This window comes from Palaemon carinicauda, chromosome 12, assembly GCF_036898095.1.
Source record: "Palaemon carinicauda isolate YSFRI2023 chromosome 12, ASM3689809v2, whole genome shotgun sequence".
In the NCBI taxonomy this organism is placed as follows: domain Eukaryota; kingdom Metazoa; phylum Arthropoda; class Malacostraca; order Decapoda; family Palaemonidae; genus Palaemon; species Palaemon carinicauda.
The window spans coordinates 67,381,499-67,404,898 of record NC_090736.1 but is presented as its reverse complement, the minus strand read 5'-3'; the positions used below and the strand labels follow the sequence as shown (position 1 = coordinate 67,404,898).

Here is a 23,400-nt window from a genome sequence, read left to right as displayed (position 1 = left end):
ATGCCTGAAAGATAACTTATGGAGACATCTGTGGGTGTCCTGAGGTAAAAATGGTCTTCAAAATCAGTGTGTTGGACTTTCATCTTATTTCAATTGTTCATTACTTCTCTGGTAGTTTATTAATTTCCTTATTTCCTTTCCTCACTGGGCTATATTTCCCTGTTGGAACCCTTGGGCTTATAGCACCCTGCTTTGCCAATTAGGGTTGTAGATTAGCTAGTAATAATAATAGCTTAGCTTGTAATACAGTAATAATACATACATATACCAAGGCACTTCCCCCAATTTTGGGGGGTAGCCGACATCAACAAATGAAACAAAAACAAAAAAGGGGACCTCTACTCTCTACGTTCCTCCCAGCCTAACAAGGGACTCAACCGAGCTCAGCTGGTACTGCTAGGGTGGCACAGCCCACCGTCCCCCGTTATCCACCAAAGATGAAGCTTCATAATGCTGAATCCCCTACTGCTGCTACCTCCGCAGTCATCAAGGCATCGGAGGAAGCAGCAGGGCCTACCGGAACTGCGTCACAGTCGATCGCCATTCATTCCTATTTCTACCACGCTCTCTTGCCTCTCTCACATCTATCCTCCTATCACCCAGAACTTCCTTCACTCCATCCATCCACCCAAACCTTGGACTTCCTCTTGTACTTCACCCATCAACTCTTGCATTCATCACCTTCTTCAGCAGACAGCCATTTTCCATTCTCTCAACATGGCCAAACCACCTCTACACATTCATATCCACTCTAGCTGCTAACTCATTTCTTACACCCGTTGTCACTCTCACCACTTCGTTCCTAACCCTATCTACTCGAGATACACCAGCCATTCTCCTGAGACACTTCATCTCAAACACATTCAATTTCTGTCTCTCCATCACTTTCATTCCCCACAACTCCGATCCATACATCACAGTTGGTACAATCACTTTCTCATATGGAACTCTCTTTACATTCATGCCCAACCCTCTATTTTTCACTACTCCCTTAACTAAGATTGCATTCTCTGTTTTATCCTTGATCCTATTAATCATTACTCTACCATACACTTTTCCAACTACGCTTCATAAACTAATACCTCTTGAATTACAACACTCATGCACATCTCCCTTACCCTTATATAGTGGTACAATACATGCACAAACCCAATCTACTGGTACCATTGACAACACAAAACATATTAAACAATCTCACCAACCATTCACGTACAGTCACACCCCCTATCCTTCAACATCTCAGCTCTCACACCATCCATACCAGATGCTTTTCCTACTCTCGTTTCATCTAGTGCTCTCCTCACTTCATCTATTGTAATCTCTCTCTCATTCTCATCTCCCATCACTGGCACCTCAACACCTGCAACAGCAATTATATCTGCCTCCCTATTATCCTCAACATTCAGTAAACTTTCAAAATATTCCGCCCATCTTTTCCTTGCCTCCTCTCCTTTTAACAATCTTCCGTTTCCATCTTTAACTGTCTCTTCAATTCTTGAGCCAGCAATCCTTACTCTCTTCACTTCTTTCCAAAACTTTTTCTTATTCTCTTCATATGAATGAATGACTCAATCCCTGACCCCACCTCAGGTCAGCTGCCCTCTTTGCCTCACGTACCTTGCGCTTTACTTCAACATTTTTCTCTCTATATTTTTCATACTTCTCTATACTATTACTCTGCAGCCATTCTTCAAAAGCCCTCTTTTTCTCTTCCACCTTTACCTTCACTCCTTCATTCCACCATTCACTGCCCTTCCTCATGCTGCCTCCAACAACCTTCTTGCCACACATCACTTGCAATCCCAACAAAATTTTCTTTTACTAACTTCCACTCCTCCTCTAAATTGTCAGTTTCTCTTACTTTCACTTCGTCATATGTCATTTTCAACCTTTCCTGATATTTACTTTTTACCCGCGGTTTTATTAGCTCTTCAACCCTCACTAGCTCCCTTTTACATCCACCTTCTCTATTCCCCCCACTCTTTTGCTAAAACTAATTTTCCTTCCACCAAAAAATGATCAGACATACCGTTAGCCATACCCCTAAACACGTGCACGTCTTTTAATCTTCCAAACATTCTTTTAGTTATCAACACATAGTCCATTAATGCCCTTTCTACTACTCTTCCATTTGCCACTCTTACCCATGTATACTTATTTTTATCTTTCTTTTTGAAAAAGCTATTACTTATCACCATCTCTTGCTCAACACACATATCTACCAGTCTCTCACCACTCTCATTTTCACCTGGTACGCCATACTTCCCAATGACACCTTCTACCTCTCCAGCGCCCACTCTAGCATTTAAGTCACCCATGACAACTACATAATTCCTTCTACCCAGTCCTTCTACACAACTAGTTAATTCATTCCAGAACTCATTCCGCTCTTCTTCACTTTTCTCACTACCTGGCCCATACGCACTGACAAACGCCCAACATTCCCTACCCAACCTAACCCTTACCCACATTAACCTTGATGATATCTCCTTCCATTCCACTACTTTACCTGTCATCCATTCACTCAGTAATAATAATAATAACAATAATAATAATAATAATAATAATATTTGAAAGCTTCTGGAGAGTAACATGACCTGATAACCCAGGTAGTATGGCAATAAATTTCAAAGGAAGGCTTGTTTAATAGATAAATCCTACGGGAAGATCTGTTCTGGGTGACTGTAGGGACAATTCATGAGACTGCATCAAATTAAAAACAAAGTGCCACATCTTGGGAAGGTAAATTGAGCAGAAATTTAGTTTCTTGCCAAAATGACCAAACGGCAGCCGTGTTCTGCCAAGTTTATAAATGCCATTACACGATGTAAAAATTGGGACAAGTATTCCAAAGTCATTGGTGAGAGACATATAGCATCATGTGCTCATTATTACTGCTGAGTAAAAATAAAACTAAAGACCTCATTAGAGTAGTTAAACGATCAAGCTACCATGAACGAATGACCACTTTTGTAGAACTAAAAGGGAGAAAATTATGAAAAAAATAAAGATGACTCAACAAACCAACATTTACACACAAGATATTTTCTCTTTCTCTGCCACAAATTATTCCACGGCAACACAGAAAAGTATTTAAAACTATAGTATATATATTATACAGTAGATATATTATGTCATAAATTTCAACTATCATCCTCTGCTGGTGTACAATACTTATACAATAATGCAATATTTTACTTGGCAAAAGAAAAATGCCAAATTCGGAGATAATTTGTATTTTACCTTAACTAATACAAACCTGTAGTTATTTATGTGGATATTTCTTCGGCAAAGCTGGACGGTAGCCAATTAGACTCTTTAGTATGAAGTAACAACGCTACTGAACCACTGTAGTGGGTAGGTAAAGGATGGCTGGGGGATACCCAGCCACCTATATCTACTCATCTTGATGTACTAGTCACTTTTTTATATTGCAGGCAGGATTTATTGGGGTACAAATGATGGCAGGACAATTTATATAAATAAATACAGGTTTGTATTAGTTAGGGAAAAATACAAATCAATTGCAAATTTGTCATTTGTTCCAACACTAACAAACCTTACGTTATTTATGTGGATGACTCGCCCTTAGGTGGGTGTTAAGGCCAACTACTGACTTAGTTATTGACCTGGGGTTTCCTTGTACAGTAGCATACTGTCTCAGAGGAAAACCTTCCCAAATCACTCATCAATACAGAGTGAGAATGATAGCAGCCTGAGCAACCCAAGTGGTTGTGGAAGAGCATATGAAAGTCTAAAATACAGTATAGGTGTTTCCCACTGCTTACCTCATGGAAAGCATTGGGGACATGTACAAGTATATAACAATAATAAAATATACTAGGTTACACAACGGAAGTGGTTATTACCTGCAGAGATTAAAGCCAGCTAGCAAAGGGACCCATGGCGGTGTACCCGAAGAGTGAAAAAATGAAGAAAGTAAAAGAGACAGACATACTTTCATCATCCCAGACTTACCCCGGGTAACCGATGCCCTCAACCTTCTGCTACTTGTCAAACAAGGCGCCCACGGTATTTTTAAACCACTTGTTGTGTAACCACCACGGGGCCAATAGAGAAAAGTATCAAGTCTTCTGTGGGTCAAGTCTTGCAGGAAGGGCGAGGTGAAGGTCAGAAACGCTGGCATGGTCTGCGTCACAAAGGAGCTGCTTCTCAACTTTACGGGTGGATTCCGCCCTAAAACGTTATGAGCTCTGGGTCACCTCTAAGGGGAGAAGGAGAGGGATTCAGTGACTGGTTTATGACCCTTCATGTCCCAGTCATGAAAGAGAGCTCCTTTGATCCTCCTAGGGTTTGCGAAGCCTGCTGAACCTTTGAAGCAAACTCTTTGTATTATTTTCTTGAGGTATGGCCTCAATATAATCACTGGCATGAAAGGAGGACTCAATTGGTAATGTTACTCCTCTATGTAAATGTGTTTGTGGTAGCTCAAGTCCCACTGATTACCGCCCAATTTCCATAACTCCCATATTATCCAAAGTTTTTGAACGTCTTCTGGCAAAACGTCTTAATAGGTTTGCTGAAGGTAATCATCTACTCCCTAGTTTGCAATTTGGTTTTCGTAAAGGCCTTGGAGCATGTGATGCCCTTCTTACAATCTCCAATGCTGTACAGAAATCCCTTGATTGTGGTCGAGAAGTTCGTATGATTGGCCTTGATTTTAGTGCTGCCTTTGACCGTGTTAATCATGAGGCCCTTGTTTTCAAACTCAAACAGTTGGGAGTGGGTGGGTCGTTTCTTAGCATTATTATTGATTTTTTAAGTAATAGATCTCAAAGAGTTGTTGTTGATGGGCACCATAGTGATTATAGGAATGTGATATCCGGTGTTCCACAGGGTAGTGTTCTTGGCCCATTACTTTTTATACTATATACACATGACATGTGGTTTGGCCTAGAAAACCAGCTTGTTGCATATGCAGATGATGCTACTCTCTTTGCATCAATTCCATCCCCTGAATGTAGATCTAGGGTTGGTGAATCCCTTAATAGAGATTTAGCTAGAATTAGTGCATGGTGCAAATTATGGGGTATGAAGTTGAATCCTAACAAAACTCAAAGTATGATTGTAAGTAGGTCAAGGACGGTGGTTCCTCAACATCCGGATCTCATTTATTGATAATGTTTCTTTAAATATGTATGACTCTTTCAAAATTTTAGGTGTGATTCTCGACAGTAAATTTACTTTTGAGAAACATATAAGGTCTGTGTCTTCTTCAATTTCACAAAAAATAGGCTTATTGAGAAAGTCTTTCAAGATTTTCGGTGATCAATCTATTCTGAAGAAGTGTTTTAATTCTTTCATTCTACCTTGTTTTGAGTATTGTTCTCCTGTCTGGTCTTCAGCTGCTGATTCTCATCTTAATTTGTTGGACAGAAACTTACGGTCTATTAAATTTCTTATTCCTGATCTAGATATTAATCTCTGGCACCGTCGTTCAATTAGTTCATTATGCATGTTGCATAAGATTTTTCACAACTCTGACCATCCTTTACATTCAAATCTCCCTGGACAATTTCTATCCTGTTCGTAATACTAGGCAGGCAGTTAATTCTAATAGCCAGGCCTTCTCCATCACGAGGCTCAATACTACGCAGTACTCTAGAAGTTTTATTCCGGCTGTGACCAAGTTGTGGAATGATCTTCCTAATCGGGTGGTTAAATCAGTAGAACTTCAAAAGTTCAAAGTTGGAGCAAATGCTTTTTTATTGACCAGGCGGACATAGTCTTTTTATAGCTTATTTATGACATATTTGTTTTTTATGTTGTTGATAGTTTATTATATGACATGTCTGTTTTGACATTGTTTCTTATTTTAGATTGATTTATTGTTAATTTGTTCTCTTCATTTATTTATTTCCTTATTTCCTTTCCTCACTGGGCTATTTTTCCCTGTTGGAGCCCCTGGGCTTATAGCATCTTGCTTTTCCAACTAGGGTTGTAGCTTGGATAGTAATAATAATAATAATAATAATAATATGATACAGTGGGTCCCAGTCAGGAATGAGATCGCAATGAGCTCCTTTTGGGCCTTCTACAGTTGGCAAAATGTACCATATTCTTGGGGCTAATTAATGCATCTTTCTCGAGGTATGGCCTAAGTTAATTACTGGGGTAGCAGCCTTGATCACAAAACGGAGGGTTTCCAGTTTGGAGGGCTTGAACCCGAGGTTCAAGCTGTCGGGAAAAACATTGGATATTACTTGGTTTCTCGCTGTAAGTGAGAGACATTATTGGCAACCCATAGGGTATGCCTATTCTCTTGGTTGAGGGCCACATCGAGAGAGACCTGTCCTCGGGATCAGAAAAGTGTCATAGGGCTTCAAGGGAGGGCACCCCGGGGCCCAACGAAGCAACCCGTGTCCAGTAGAGGGGCTTCATGACCCTACTACTGGTAAGTAGGCTCAAACTCTGTGAAGTGCATTGACTGGAGGAGATGCTCGATAGACGAGTAGAGATCTTCCGTTGCCTAAGTCTAAGAGCGTGATTCCTTTCGATGGCAATTCTGAGTGTCTATTACTGGAGTAGCACCCTCAAGAAGAGAGACAGACTTCACCTGATCTCCACCATGGAGGATCTAGTCGTAAAGGAAGTCTGTAATGGGTTCTCAGAAGTTGTAGACGTGCCACTGAATGTGACGTGTCTTTTAGGCAAGACGAGTTTTGCCAGGCGAGGCTAGTCCGTTGGGCTAGTAGTCTCTCTTAATGAGACAAAACTGCTGACGAGACCTGCTCGGTGGTGGGGAAAATCCATTATTTTTCTTGGAGAAATTGCTCAAAGAAGGGAGCCCAACAGGTGAACGCAGTCCTTCTCCCGCAGGAAAAAGGTCAATGCCTGTCATTTATGCATCAAATCTGGCACATTTGCGGTATTTATCCCTAAGGAGCGTACGTGCTTCATTGACACTTCATTCCTACTACAGAAGGACTTACGGGCCAGGTGCCTGAAGGACCAGGTTGCTGCTTAAGCTCGTGATCGTGAGTGTCTAGTTGGTGATCGTAAGCGCCTAGCTTGTGATCATGAGCGTTTGGCATGTGATCGTGAGCGTCTATCTTATGATCGTGAGTGTCTAAACTTGTGATCGTGAGCGTCTAAACTTGTGATCGTGAGCGTCTAGTTCGGGATCGCGAGCGTCTAGTTCGGGATCGCGAGCGTCTAGTTCGGGATCGCGAGCGTCTAGTTCGGGATCGAGAGCGTCTAGTTCGGGATCGTGAGCGTCTCACTTGTGATCGTGAGCGTCTCACTTGTGATCGTGAGCGTCTCACTTGTGATCGTGAGCGTCTCACTTGTGATCGTGAGCGTCTCACTTGTGATCGTGAGCGTCTTTTTCATGATTATGAAAGTGGGACTCAAGAATGTGTGTTTAGCTGGTAAAAATTAGTGTCTAGCTCTTGGTCTGCTCCAAAGAGTGGAATAAGAACTGATTCAATTCCTGTCGCGATCAAAACAGGAGAAACCAACATTATTTGCCATTGCAGTCAAATCTCACAAGCAGGAAGATTATCGAACAGCGGTTGTGTAGACACACTTCCTCGAAAGGGGAAGTCCCCACACTTAGAGGCAAACCTCCAGGCAGCACTCTCTGCTTCCCTTCAACAAGCTTTATCTCAATTGAAGGTTGACATAAGGTGTTGCTTGAGAAACAATGCCAAAGATTGTTTCTGGGTTTTCCCCGAAGGGATTACCCAAACAATGGACGGGAATGGACGAATCCAATTCCTACCGGAGGAATCCCCCGAAAGAGACTGAACAAGTGATGGAAGACTTGTATGTGATCGTGAGTGACCTTCTATCTTGTAATTATGAGAGTTTAACTTGTGATCGTCTTCAAGCAGAAGACTGTCGAGATCGTGAGTGACCTCAGATCTGTGATTGTGAGTGTTTAACTCGAGATTGTCTTCAAGCAGAAGAGTGTTGAGATCGTGAGTGACCTTCGATCTTGTGATTGTGAGTGTTTAACTCGTAATCATCTCAAATAAGAAAAACCGTCGAGATCGTGATAACCTTCGATCTCGTGATCGTCTTCTAGAAGAGGAGCGTCGAAATTGTGAGTAACCTTCGATCTTTGTGGCGATCATTTGATTGTCAAGAATAACATCCTGACGGGAATCGTTGAGAAGGATGAGAAGAGAATTGGTCTCGTCCTGGCGATCGGCGACCAGGAGAGATGGCCATGGGTTGATGACCGTTCGTAAATCCGCAGCAGGTGAGCATTGTACACGGGGGTTGGAATGTTGCCTGTGGGGAGAGAAAGAGAGATTGCGGATCGTTGGGTGACGACGACATCGGCAGGTGGCAAGAGGACTCGTCGTCAGTAGGACACATCGGATGGAGAGAGCTAAGAAATCAGCTGTAGTAACAACAACTGACTTCGAACACCGTAAGCGCTGAGAAAACAACAAAAAGGGAATTAAAAATTCTTCCCCTCTGGAAGGAAAAGAAGGACGAGCGTAAAGCAATTGTCTTAGTGGCTAAGCATTGAGGAGCAGAAATAGGAGACGTCCACTCTCTGCCAGCCAAAAAAAAAAAAGTGACTAGCTCATCAAGCTGTGAGTAGATATAGGTGGCTGGGTCCCCCCCCCCACCACCTACCTACCCACTACACTGGTTCGGTAGGGTTGCCACCTCGCACTAAAATGTCTAATAGGCTACCTTCCATCTTCGCCAAAGAAATATCCACATAAATAAGGTAAGTTTGTTTGAGTCGGAACAAAGAAAATTTAAAACCAGATCTAGTGTTGAAATTCTGACACCTGAAAAAAGTACTGTCAAATTCTTTTAAATCTCCTAACCATACGCACACAAAAGCAATGTGGTAAAGAAAAAATAAATACACTGGTATATCTATATTAACATGCAAATACTACAAATTTTAATATAATTTGTATTTTTCCTAGCTGTACAAACCCTCGTCATTTAATTGGGCTAGTTCAGGCGCAGTCTGTTAAAAGAATTATCAATGGTCTAGTAACCTGGTACAGCTGGATCACCCACACACTGTAAGGGACTGTGCCTTGCTGTTAGTGGCTGGTATCCCACTGTATCTCTGGTTGCAACTTCTGGGGTGACAGAGGTGGAAAATATAACTAAATGACTCAGGTTTGTATAACTAGGGAATATATAAATTTAATAAAATTTATAGTTTGACTCCCGAGGCTTTGTGGGAGTAGACGCGTTGATGAGCCACTGCCAACTACCAAACTATGCTCAGTTTTCTGCACAAAGGATTTCTTAGGGGAGAAATACTTCACTATTTCCCTATTAGGGGAAGCTGGACCTAAAAGACCAAGAGGGATAGCTGAAAGGGTTGATGATGCTGTAGGTAAGATTACAAAGCCCTATCGCATTATTCTATTTTGTAGACCTACTTTTCTAATCTGCTATTAGTACTTACATCTATAACGAGCAAAATAGACAATGAGACCAAACAGAAGACCATTTCAAATACAGTAGTACTAGAGATTCTACAATATGCCCAAGTAAAATTAAAAACACCCAATTTAAAGTGTGACTCTCCACAATATCTTACCTTAAATTTCTGCTGATAGTACTGGTTGAGAAGGGCTGCTTTGGCATGACCAATGTGAAGGTAGCCACTTGCTTCTGGAGGGAAACGCACCACGACTTCCCCCATCTTAGCACCAGGAAGCTCAACAAATTTCCCTCCATCTTCCATCTTTTTACCACCGCTGGCAGATTTTTCCGGAGAATCTCTTGAAGAAACAGAAGGCTTGAGCATGGAACGAACATCTTCAGGAAGAGCAGATAAAATACTAGCAACCTGAAAAATTATAGAATACAGTACACTACAGTACTCCACTTAACAATATGAGCTTAATTATTCTAAGGAAATTTCAAATTTACTGTATTACAAAATATGATTTAATGGCCTGTACGTTCAATATAAAACAGTAATTTTGTAATACTGCTCATTCCTGAAGGAATAACCATGGATAGGCTATTCATGGCATCAGACTCCAATAATGAATTCTTTTAAAGCACTAGGAAACTAATTTCAAAATATATCTTTTTTATTACAAAACTAGTAACAAAACATAATCTACACCTGAAATGGAAGAAGGGGGATAGACTTTTCCTTTACAGTGGGGTACAAAAAAAAATTCCTGATATCAATCAGAAACCGTTACCAAAGGAAATCATGGGAATAACAGGTTAGTTAGTGAAGTAATAGTTTTAAAAAAGGCATGTGGGATATGAATTCTAACTGTAAATTATTGCATTAAGTACTTGATAGCAAGGAAACCAAATAAGAGGAACCTCAAAGAAAAAAATTAGATAAGGAAAAAAGTGAGTTAACAGCAACAAAGTCACACAGAATTCACAAGGAGGCATAATAAATTACAGTAAGTTAAGTAACATGATTTCTAAACATGACTTCTGAAAGTAAAACAAATGAGGTGTAATGGAGGTTCAAAGTACCATTGAAAAAAAGATAGCCATCAAGCACAGGCAGAGAATACATGAAGAGGATATAGAAACCTAATTGGAGAAACAACAAAAGCCAAGCAGAAAGCTTTGGTTCATTTCCAGTTCAAATTCCCAATCTTTCTTTTTATCTGATCTTTGTAAAATAAAACACTGCAGCTTTTATATCGTTCTCACAAAATTATAATTCTACTAATGCTTGCAATTATGAGGGAGATAGTAAATAATAGGCTACCCCAAACCCTACCCCAGCTCACAATAGTAGGGAGGTAGCTGACCCTAAAAACTATCGAGATTGAGTGGGGCTTGAACTACCGTTCAACAGATTGCCAGGCAGGGTCGTATCCAGTAGGCTACCGCAACCCTCTACGTCCAAAAAATTTAACAAAATTATTGATACAATTATTAAATACAGTATTATGTAGTGCACATAGCATAAACAGAAAATATTACAAACACTGGAGTATGTATGAAGGGAAAAAAAAAAGCTACCTTTGAAAACCAAAAGTGGCCAGATGTTAATGCACTTTGGCCCTGTGGAGGAGTGAACGACATGACTAGTGTTAACTTCCTAACTACCAGAGTATGATTATGTTGCAGGTGTTAGACTAGGTTCCTACCAGAAACTAGTTGACGGTCATGGAAGAACCTATATCCAATAGGATACGGTATCTGAATGTAAGGGCATTATTAGACTAGTGTATTCACCTCCCTTTCCTAACTATATGGGGTAACCCCTCTCACCAGGGTATGACTACTCTCCCCTTACCAAAGGAACAGGGAGACACCTAGTAACTGCTGTCAGTATAACAGGAAAGAAAATATATATAGGACATATTGCATAGAATGACAATAAATGGAAATAGTGACAGTAGGCTAACTTTAACTTCTGAAAACAATGAACAATACTAATATAAAATATATAATACATGAAGATAATATTTTGTAGAAATGATAGTTGAGAAAAAAGTAATACAATAACAAAAAACTAATATCGTCATATGTCAACAGCTTGCATTATTGGTAAAACTTTTCTCTTAAGTTGTGAGCAGGACTTGTGGGAGTCAAGAGGCAGAGAATTGAAGAATGCTTTATAGTACTATTTTGTAATTTGAACACGTATTCCAACATAGATATACACTAAAATAGACCTTATATAATCATGAATAAGGACTAGAATCGCAAGTATTTCGGTTGGTGGTAGGGCGAGATGTGAGGATTCCTACGTCTCCAGGCTGGGGGTGTCAGGGGGCTTTGAGAAATACCTCAGGTAGGGAATGTTGCCAATGACTAGAGAGAGTTGTGCAATTCAATATGTAACATAAAATCAGACTATAGCTCTTACATAATCAAAAATAAAGACTAGAATCCCAAAGACTTCGTTGCCTGGCTGAAGAAAGGAGGGGGGCTAATATAAGGGAGGAGGAAGAGATTTTTTAGTGAAATTTCCCGAGTATGAACTACGTGCAACCATGTGCTTTACTTTTTTGTAGGATATACAAGTAATTTTAAACTTCATATGGTTTATATTTAAAGATTAGATTATAATAATATCAATAATAATAGACATATCTGGACGTCACCGTCTGTATCACCAGGCATGTTTTTTACATATATAACGTCAGTGTAGTGAGGGGGTTAAAGGTTTAAATGCCGTTCCAGTTTCGCTCAAGTCATACTCCTATTCTAATAAAGGTCAAAGGTTTGTATTAAGTGTAGGATCATTCCACACTTTAAAAGTTGAATACAATCAAACCAATCTGTAACTCACCTGATTTTCCATAAAATTGTACCAACGTAAAACATGTGAAGGAGCTTTGTTGTTGTCTAACAGAGCATGCCATGCTGCATTCCCTATAATAGAAAATATAAATCCTTAGTAATAGCAACACCAAAATCAGATATACCCAATACAGTATACTGTAATATAAAATATATACAGCACGTAAAAGCTATAAATACAGTGGTCTCTCAATCCTGTGTAGATTATTCAATTCATAGATAAAAAAATACTTTTTGACCATCACAAAACCACAAATATCTAAAGTAATTTGTATTTTTTTTTAACAGTACAAACCTGTTGAGTACATAAATAGGGTTATTATTTTGGCTTACCTGGAGATAGCAGCTAAATTTTAACAATGTGTTAGTTAATGGCCACATGTACCCAACAGTTAGCTCTGCCCTACCTTTCTCACTTTCGATCTTAGGCTTCTAAGCTGCGAACACATTTATAAAAGACATTAGTTCTAATGATTTTTGGAACATCAAACCTTCAAATTAGCTGATCTTAAGTCTTTGTTCAATGCTAAACATCTTTCAGAAAGACTTTGCGTGTGATTGCATGCTGATATATGATATCCATGACATCTATGGAGATGAAATAATTGCCCAAACTCAATGCTCTCAATCCCGCCAGGCTCTGAGTGATTAGTTACTGGAACTGTAACTTCAAAGGACTCAAGTTTATATTCATAGGAAAAACGCAAATTACCTTTTAAAAATTTACTTGTTCCTATATGAATATAAGCCATTGTCCTTTAACAGGAGACATCCTTAGGAGGGAGGAAGTCCCAATGAATCAAACTAGCAGGTTTAGTTTTCTATGGACATGTCAGAGCACCTGATCCTGTATAGGAATGGAGGTGATAACTCGTGTCATCCTAATATCAACCTGAGCATGAAAATGTCACAGGTGTTAGGGGAGGCCCTAACCAGCTAGGCCTAACTGGTTAATGGTCATGGAAGAACCTTTATCAGTGCTAAATGGATTTGTACTTTCTATTAAATCTTAACCAAACTTGTCAGGAAAGAAAAGTTGCTCAATTATGAGACTTGCCTGCATCTGACGTCTGGTTTAGCTCATAACGGCATGATTGCTGTATCCCAAGGAAGGGATACAGCAATTCTAGGTTATGTCACAACTGCTATCTTACCCGAGATGGTTTTTATCCCTGTAGGCTTAATGCGTTTTATTGTATTCACGAATAACTGCAAGGATGTCAATGAACAAGAACTGTCTCGGGTTTCTCAACTTTCGTAGGCATTAGACCAGAATTAGGTGCCGTTGGATCAATGATATCCCAGGATTACTCTCCTCTCACTATGGGGAGGGATCTCAAAGTGTACCTCAGTAGACAGCTACTTACACCCAGAGTATTCGTGAGATGGGCTGATACCTTGCGATGAGATTGAAGGGTTGACCGGTAGGCGATCGAACTCCCACTCAAGAGACAGAACTGGCAACAGCTTCCTCTAGCTCTTGTGCCCTCAGAGAATGACGAAGAACTCTGTACTTTAGCCTATGAAGAGCAAACAGGAGAGCATGGTTCCGAGAGTTGCATTAGTATCTGTCACTCGGTGGAGAGGAGACTTGCCGATGATCCTGCATACACGATGGGGCATCTAGGTGTTTGTGTGAGTGCTGAGTGCAGTCCTGGGATGCCACCTCTTTCTATTCCCCATCTGCCGAAGGTATTTTAAATTTTTGCATGTCGGGAGATCTAGGGTTGTAGAATGATCTCTGCGCATAAGGAGATCTCTAGTTGTAGAATAACCTCTGCGCATGGGTAATCTCGGGTCTTAGAATGATATCTGCACATGGGTTAATTTCAGTTCATAGAATGATCTCTGCACATAGGTAGATCTCATGTTATAGAATGATCCCTGCACATGGATAGATCTTGGGTCATAGAATGATGTCTTTGCATCGGTAGATCTCGGGTCACAGAATGATCTCTGCACACGGGTAGATCTTGGGTCGTAGAATGATCTCTGCAAAAGGAAAAATCTGGGCGCGTGGACTGAGAACACTAGGACAGAACAATTGACAGGTGATCTAGTTCTTACTCTAATGAGCATGTAGGGACATTCCTAGTGACTTGGCAGTCTTGATCACACAAACGGGAGTAAGGTGACCAATGACGTGGTACCGGAGAATATGATTACCAATCAAAATAGGACAGGTCCTGCAAAGAACAATTCTTAAGGGATCAATGGCAATGACATAGTGATGGAATATCTCAGCCTTGTATGAAGAATGAGGTCGACCAAGGGTTCCTATTCCACCATGAGTGACCTTCTCTCTCTCTTAGGTCAAAGTCTCCTGAGGTGTCTCTCGATTGCCCAGGAGAAGGAGTGGGAAAAGTGAAGTGCCCTTCATTCCCATCGACAGTACATAAGCTCAGTCTAGTGCAGAACTGAGCACCAATAGTAGCCATATGAGCAACTGTTCCATATAATGAGACACCTCTCTGGGATGAGTACATTTTCATACTCAGGAAGAGATCCTTACGAGTCCCATCAGATTCCGATTGATTAGCCTTCCGGGACTTCCGACAATTTTTAGGGGGGAAATGTAGCAGCGTTAGCAGGTTCAGTCAATGGCACTGGGTTTGGTACGAGAACAAGCACAGGTGTAACAAGAGCACGAGCACCTATGGACCGTACTGAAACACTGCACTGTCGCTCACACAAGTATGTGGGGAGAGCTCAGTCGTAGTTTATGTTTACATGACTCACATCTATTGGTCTTCCTTGATTTCTTTGATGGCATCTTCTCCTTGTTCTTCTAGAAGTAACAGCATCTGGAGAATCTAACAAAGATGAGGCAGAGGCAGAAGAGGACCTTGAAGTTTTCCATATTGGGGTTGTGCAAGCCAATGACTATGCTTCTATGGGGAGATGGTAAAGGTGACTTTTCAAAGTAGAAAAGACAACACTACCAGGTTCTACTCTCTTTAGTGCTTCCCTGGGGGTCTGGAAAACACTGCAGGGGTAAATGAAGCGCACTGCCCATCACCTGAAACACTCGACAAAAACAAACCCTCCAGTCAATGGAGCACTAATAATGTCTCTTCTACCCTTGCCAAGGGGACAGTAGCCACTAAACAATTACAGTGCAGTAGTTAACTCCTTGAGTGAGGAAGAATTGTTTTGTAATCTCAGTGTTAGGTGTATGAGGACAGGAGAATGGGGAAAGAATAGCCCAGATTATTTGGTGTATGTGTAGGCAAAGGAAAAATGAGCCATAAACAGAGAGAGGGATACAATGTAGTACAGTACTGTCTGGCCAGTCAAAAGACTCAATGACACTCTAGCGGTAGTATCTCAACAGATGGCTGATGCCTTAGCCAACCTGCTCCCTACTATCGTACAGTGTCAATTTGTATAAATTCTTAAGAAAAAAGAAGAGATCAAATCAATTCATAATGCAAAAGGGGTGCTGACATTGTTGAAACAATGGCCATGTGTTCTTGATGACGCTGAAAAGTTGTTACTTCTCTGGATCAATGAAAAGCCGTTAGCAGGAGAAAATTACGAAAAACATTATTTGTGAATAAGCAATGGAATTGTATGAATTGTATACTGATCTTGTGAAAAAAGAGACAGGTATGTCAGCAGAACAAGAAACATTCAAGGCTTCGGGTTGGTTTGAAAATTTCAAGAGATGAATTGGCATCTACAGGTACTACACAATGTTGTGTGATATGGTGAGGTTGCAAACTCTGATGCCAAGGCAACAGAGGCCTTCGGCGCAGAATTTTAAAGGTTAGTGGATTCCGAGTCTCATATGCTGCAACAAGTGCTTAATTGTAATGAGACTCGTCTGTTTAGGAAGATGATGCTCAGTAGGACCTTCACTACAGTGGAGGAAAAGGCAATTCCCTGTCACAAGCCCATGAAAGGCAGTCTAACCCTGCTGTTCTGTGCTAATGCCAGCTGGGATTGCAAAATTATACCTCTCCTGGTGTATCCTTCGGAGAATCCACGAGCATTTAAAGTTTACAAATTGCAGATGTAACTGAATGTTATGTGGAGGTCAAACAAGACTTGGGCGACTCAAATTTTGTTTGTGAAATGGGTCAAAGAGGTTTTTGGTCCTGGGGTCAATAAGTACCTCGGAGAACCACCTCACATTCCAAGCCTTGTTACTCTTGAAAAATGATTATCACTCTTTCAGCCATTGAATACTGCTTAATGGAATTTAAATTCATTAGAATCAATTTCCTGCTGCCAAACACCGCTCCAATCAATGGATCAGCAGGTGATTTCTAATTCCAAAAAGATCTACACAAAAGCAATGTTCCAGTCATTTTTTGAAGTTACTGAAGGGACTAAAACCAACCTCACCCTCAGAAAGTTTTGGAAAGAACATTTCAATATTGTCAGAAGTCTAAAAATGAATGAGAAAGCCTGTGAAGGCATCACCAACAGAACCCTCAATTCTGCGAGTCGGAAACTGTGGCCTGAATGGATTCCCAAATGCGGTTCTGAGGGATTCGAACCAATCGAGGGGGCAGTTTATGACGAAACTGTGTCCTTGGGAAAGCCAATGGTGTTGTAAGTGGACAAGGACAACATCAACGACCTTCTAGATGAGCAAAGCAAGTAAGACAACAGAGGAGCTGGTGGAGTTGTAAAAATAGCAGCAACAAGAGGTTCCACAGGAGATACAGTGACCAACCTCTAGCTTTAAGTGAATAGGGAAATGTTGAAAATGTGGGAAACCCTCTAAAATTCTGTAGACATGCATCACTCATATAAGGGTTCGGTACGGCGAGCAGTGCATCTGTTTACTGACAATGAGATGTTGCAATTTCATACCATTTTAAAGAAAATGCAGAAACAGTCATCTCTAAATAGGTTCCATGTGAAAGATGAAAGTGTAAGAAAAAAAAAAAAAGACGACGGTGTTCAAAAGGAGTAAATTAAGTGATTCAAGTAGGTAATAGTAAAGTAAATGCCGTTCAAGAGACAGAAGTACAGATAATTTACCATAGGCTCCCTTGGAGGGATTTTCTCCCTTCAAGCAGGACTTCCTCCTCCTCCAGCTCTTGTTTCCCTCACAGCACCCAAGACTCTCCTCAAATGTAAAGTACCAGTTAATTTAGCATTTTAATTTTTGGTAGTGAATTATTAACTCATATTTGTTTCTGATGTTAGGGAGTTATAAATTGTCCAATAATTTCTATTACAGTACAAACCTTCAAAATTATTGTGTATCTATGGACGTGTCAAATGCATCAAGTGAATTTCCTTCCTTTTAGTTTATAGGGAGTTTTAGTTTGTGAGCTCACTTCCAGAAGGAATTAAACTTGTAAACCGTGGTACTATTGTATTACAATTTAGTTGAACGTTAAACGGCAGTTTCCAGCTACTGTAAACCAAAATCATACTCCTATTTAAGAACAACAATTTGCACTTGTATGGGAACAAATCTTCTGATATTTATGAAACATGAATCACTCGCGAATTAGTTAGTCTTATAATATCTTACTGACAGTTTTACGTAAAGAAATATCGCCAATCACACTTACGATACAGAGCAGCAAACACTTCATAGTCAGCAACTGTGATACTGCTCCCCACTAATACAGTCGAAGGCGCCAAAGCTTTATTCAGCTGGCCAAGGGTTGACCCCAGGTCTCCTCCACAAGTTAAAGGACCTGAAGCCACTGATAACCAATGATCGACCTACCAAAAAAAATAAAATAAATCTGCATTTAACAATTTTTTTTATAAGTTAAAGGACCTGAAGCCACTGATAACCAATGATCGACCTACCAAAAAAAAATAAAATAAATCTGCATTAAACAATTTTTTTTATAAGGCAATAAAAAATTTGTACCTAAAGACTATGCACATAATACAGTATCTAATTTATAAGTAATTTTTGAGATTAATGTCTTCTGTTGTTTCCAAAGACAAGGGAATCTAATACTACATAAAATACCAAAGAAATATTGTCTTCCCTGCTTGAGGACCAGTGTTAACATGCAAAGGCATGGATTCAGCATGTATAAGGGAGACCCATAGGTTCAGGTTCTATTGAACCCATCACACACCCTCCAATACTGAAAATCATCTGGCAACTGATGACAAGCCATCGCCAAAAAACAAATACTAATACTGTACTGGAGACAGTCCCACTTGCGTACTAATAAATTTATAATACTGTATATGTAATTTCCTTTCCTCACTAGGCTATTGTTTTTGCTGGAGCCCTAGGGCTTATAGCATCCAGCTTTTTCAAACTAGGATTGTAGCTTAGGTAGTAGTAGTAGTAGTAGTAGTAGTAGTAGTAGTAGTAGTAGTAGTAGTAGTAGTAGTAGTAAAAGAGACTATTTTTATTTGACCTCTTCGAAAATCAGTCAATTAATTCTTTCATGTTTCCCTTATTTACAAAAATGTTTTCAAGGAGTCTTTAATACAGTATATTTCATTTGCATATTACAAAACCTTTTACTTTCTTTATGCCAAAACTAGATTCATTCATCTAGACAAACTTTGGTAAAATGCAAATGTTTGTAAGATCAGATTGCATTAACGGGACGAGCAAAATCAATACAGTAATTATGAAAACTAAATGAACAAAAGTTCATTCAGAAATCTAAAATGTCTTTGATACAATATGTTACTTTGTAATTATAATTCACATTATGGAACTTTATTTGAAATCTTATTTCCCTTCCTCACTGGCCTATTTTTCCCAGTTGGAGTAATTATGAAAAGAAAATGAACAAAAGTTCATTTAGAAACTAAAGATGTCTTTGATTTTATACTTTCTAATTATAATTTTCATTATGGAACTTTATTCTAAATCTTCATTTCCTAGTTACCTTTTCTCATTAGGCTATTTTTCCCTGTTGGAGCCCTTGGGGTTAGAGAATCTTGCTTTTCCAACTGGGGTTATAGCTTAGCTTGTAATAATAATTATACCTGTATATTAAATATATCTGAGTGAGGATACCTTAATGTGGTGAAATAGTTTGTGAATCACCATGATCAGCAAAGCTGTACTAGTCAGGGCTACACATTCTAGCCAACGTGGTAATGAAAACTGGCCAAACTCCAGACATGAATTGACATGTCTGAGGTCTTTGTCTTGCAGTGGACTTGAAATGGCTGCATTTGTTGTTGTATATATACAGCCCTTGGAGGGCCAGTACACTCCTCTCCTTAGGGATACTAATAAATTAATGTTTCCCATTGTGAATTTTATATTAAAGATGAGTGAAATAAAGGCTATATGTAGTCAAGTTATATGTAATAACCCGGTTAACCCTAAATAGTGTCGCTATCATAGGGACTATTGTAACCCGGCATGTGATATGCTTTTTGACCTAATTTGAATAATTTTTGAAGCAGAGGCTGTGATCTTCCATTTGATAAAGTGAAATTTTAAAATTTTCTTACATTCCCTCAATCAAGTTGGTGCATAAAAGAACATTTCTTAGGATATATTTGCTCTGTTGATGTTTGTAAATTATAATAGATGAGTTTACTCAGCTATTGCCCTAGTATTAGTCACTGGAGACCACATTAAACTCAAAAAAGGCTTTTGACAAAAAAAATCTTAAGTTTTTAAAAATAATGTGTATTTTTCATACAACAAGCCTGAGTCCTTTTATAGATAACTTATCCTTATTATTACTATTATCATTATTATAGCCCAGTGAAGAAAGGAAACAAAGAAAAATGACAAATTCGGAGATGATTTGTATTTTTCCTAACCATACAAACCTTAGCTATTTACATTGGGTTTACCTTTAAGCGTAGCTGAAATGGCGAGCCACTAGAATTTAACGAGGGTGTATTAACCCCCCCCCCCCCCCCCCCGCTAGTTAGCGGGGGGGGGGGGGGGGGTAGCTAGCTACCCCTCCCCCCTCACACACCGGTGAACTGCTTCACTTCACTTAGAGGTAGGACTTGTCTTGGGGGACAGGGCTGGCGGGCGGGCAAATATGTGTAAATAGCTAAGGTTTGTATGGTTAGGAAAAATACAAATTATCTCCGAATTTGTCATTTGATCCGTAATCGAAATACAAACCACGCTATTTACATTGGGTGACTTACCCCTTAGGAAGGGTGGAAAGTCCCCAGCCATACTGGCTTTGGCTTTACCCGGGGACTCAAAATCCGAGTGAGTCGCACTCGAGAAAAGGAGTCCCTGCACCTCACTAGTTCCTTGCTCCGCAAGGAAACGTGTGGCCTACATAAGCTTGTGTGTGAAGGAAGAAGTGTGACCCGTCCTAGGCAGTTGACCTGGAGTTCCAGAAGGAACTCTGGGTTAGGACGTTCCCAATACCACCTTGTCAGGGTATGGGGGACGCGACAGTATTGACTCAAAACTCGGAACACAAGGAAGCATGGTTTACCTGCAGAGGTTTGAGGTCAGCTATGCAGAGACCAGGATGCTGCTTCCCCAGTAGAGGGGACGATGAAGAAAGAAGTAAGGGCCAGACATACTTCTTTCGTTCATGCAGACTAAAACCTGATAACAATGCCCTCAACCTTCTGCTACCTGAGGTTAGACCAGCTGTTGTGTAGCCAACACAGAGCGATAGAAACGTATCGATACTCCTGTGGGTCACGTCCTGCAGGAAGCGGGCTACAAAGGTCATTAGATGCTTCCAGACTCCAGCTTGTAGCACCTGCGTCACAAAGTAATACTACTCGAAGGCGAGGGACATTGCGATGTATCCGACATCGTGCTGTAGGGCGACGTGACGGAGGAGGGTCTGGATTCAGGTCGAGATGAATGTCCTTGAGTCCGAGCTGAAGAGGTATACTGGAGACTCTCCCCTGTGTCCATCCTGTTCTCCCAACCCGGCTGCACGTGAGGACAAACTGCAGCTGTTCCCAAAGATAACCCTTCGATTCCTTTACTGGCAAGAAGGAGAAGGTTTGGGTCATCTGATACAGAATGGTGACTCGAAATCTTGAAGGAGCTGGACCGAAGGGCTGGGACCCCAAGATTCTGAGTCTAGCAAACAACTCAGGAGCGAACCTGAATGTTGCCTTCCCCTATTCCTTAGAAAGGGCGGAGTCGTACGAGACCAAGAAGATTGCTTACACACTGGCCGAGGCCAGAGTGAGCAGGAGCACCGTCCCCCAAGACGGAATACGATCAGGGGCCTGACGTAATGGTTCTTGAGAAGATCTCTTAAGGGACTAAAAGTCCGAACCATGCTCCATGGAGGAGGTCTCACTCCGACTGGGGGCAGGGACGTTTGCAGCTACGCATGAGCGAAGAAAGGTCCAGCGGGAAGGAAAAAGTCTATTCCTTTCAGCCTGAAGGCCAGAGAAAGGCTGAGCGACAGGCTTCACTGCCGAGAGCGGAAAGGAGTTTCCTCCCGCCCAAAAGCAATAAGTCCGTTATTGCTGGAGAAGAGGCCTCAAGGGAAGAGGTATCTCTCCCATGACACCAACCACAGAAGACTCTCCACTTCGCCTGGTAGACCCTTGTGGATGACTATCGCAGGTGACGCGACCTCCGCTCCGTGACTGTAGCGGATTGTCTCTTCTTGAGGAGGCAGCGTAGTGTCTCCAGGCGCGAAGCCGAAGCGATGCCATGGCTCGTGAAAGATGTTGTAGTGTGGTTGTTAGAGTAGCCTGTGCCGTGGGAGAAGCTCTCCATGAGTTCCGTCAGGGGAAGCAGAGGGTCCGGAAACCATTCCGCGTATAGTCACAGTGGAGCTCTCAGGGCCATCGAAAGGTTGACAGACAACCTGGTCTTGTTGAGACCCATTCTCAACAGACAACAATGGTGGGAAGACGCAGGCGTCGATGTTGTCCCACCATCACCGGAAAGCATTTTGCCAAAGAGTCTTGGGGTCTGAGACTGGCGGGAAGAACAGCGGAAGCTTGAAGTTCCAGGCTGTCGCGATCAGGTCCCCCAGGCCAGGACTTGCTGGCTACTAAAGGCCAAAGACCCCCAGGTACCCTCTATCTGCGAGGCTCTGCCCAGATAGTCGGAGAGAACATTGCTCTGCCCGGAATGAGCGAGCCGATAGTGGTATAGAGAGGACCTCGGATCATCTCAGTATCTCTACTGCAAGATGCGAAGGTATGAAAATGCGTCCCTTGCTGGTTGGAATACGCCAGTACCATGAAGTCGTCGCGCACGGAGCGACTCGGCAGGAACTGTAGGATCTGTAGAGGGGCCAGACTACGGCCCCCTAAGCCTGCCTGAATGATGGAGAGGTATCCTTCAGGTCCTGACCATAGGCCTGAACCGGAACATGCCCCCCCCCCCCCCCCCTTTTTTCTTTGACGAGTCCGAGAACAGCATCAAAATGTGGGGAAAGGACGAAAATATCCACTCCCATCTTGAGGTTCCATAGGTCAACACCCATTGCAGGTCTAAACATTCCGCTGGTCCCCTAGGGGCCAGAAAGTCCGGTTAAACATTGCTTTGATACCATTGGAACTTGGGCCGCCCCACAGGGAACTTATCCTGAGGCGACTGTTCGGGACTTTAGACGGGTCAATGAGGAAAAGAGACCCAGGAAACGTTCCAAGGTAGGGCTGAAAGCTCTGCTTGACTGAGAACAGGTACTGCGACTCTCCTCAGCCTTGCCACAGTCAACTGAAGGGAAGGCTCGGAGAAGGAGGCAACAGCATCTGGCGTACCCAGGCGGTCACCCATCCAAGTACTGACCAGCCCAACGTTGCTTAACTTCACTGATCGGACAAGAAGCAGTGTTTCCAACGTGGTAAGGCCGTTGACTCAATATCATGGCTAGATACCCCAGATGTTGAGGCAGAAGTAGAGAAGGCTCCTAGCAAATTACCATGATCCCTCACTCATGGTAAGGACCCGGAAGCTTGTCCCGGCGTTGAAGAAGGTCGAACCCGAGCCTACCGGAGTTGACCAGACCTCCAAAAGGCGAAGGAGGTGGAAGCCTGCTCCTGAGCGGCCATGAGGAAAACAGAGAGAGTTCTTTGGGGAAAAACCTGCGATGCCACACCGCATCTTAAGTCAAGGCTGAATTCCAAGAGCTTCCTGGAAGATGGATGGAATGGAAACTGGAAGTACCCATCCTTCCGATCCAGGGCCTAAGGAGTCCCGCCGCCTCGTTACCAGTCTGATCGATTCTGCTGTTCCACGCTGGACGAAGTTTGTTCGACAAACTTGAACAGAGCCGA

The 23,400-nt window shown here is 41.5% G+C and overlaps 1 protein-coding gene and 1 pseudogene across 1 annotated transcript in view; both read right to left on the bottom strand.

The window, feature by feature from the left end:
* Positions 1-23,400, bottom strand: part of GluProRS (Glutamyl-prolyl-tRNA synthetase) — an 81,592-nt gene that overhangs the window by 9,529 nt on the left and 48,663 nt on the right. The window contains exons 3-5 of the mRNA XM_068384515.1: positions 17,787-17,943; positions 12,239-12,321; positions 9,551-9,802 (exon numbers count right to left, since the gene is read on the bottom strand). Coding sequence (XP_068240616.1) covers positions 9,551-9,802; positions 12,239-12,321; positions 17,787-17,943 — 492 coding nt within the window. The remainder of the gene's footprint in view (positions 1-9,550; positions 9,803-12,238; positions 12,322-17,786; positions 17,944-23,400) is intronic.
* LOC137651378 (5S ribosomal RNA) lies at positions 22,864-22,981 on the bottom strand (annotated as a pseudogene).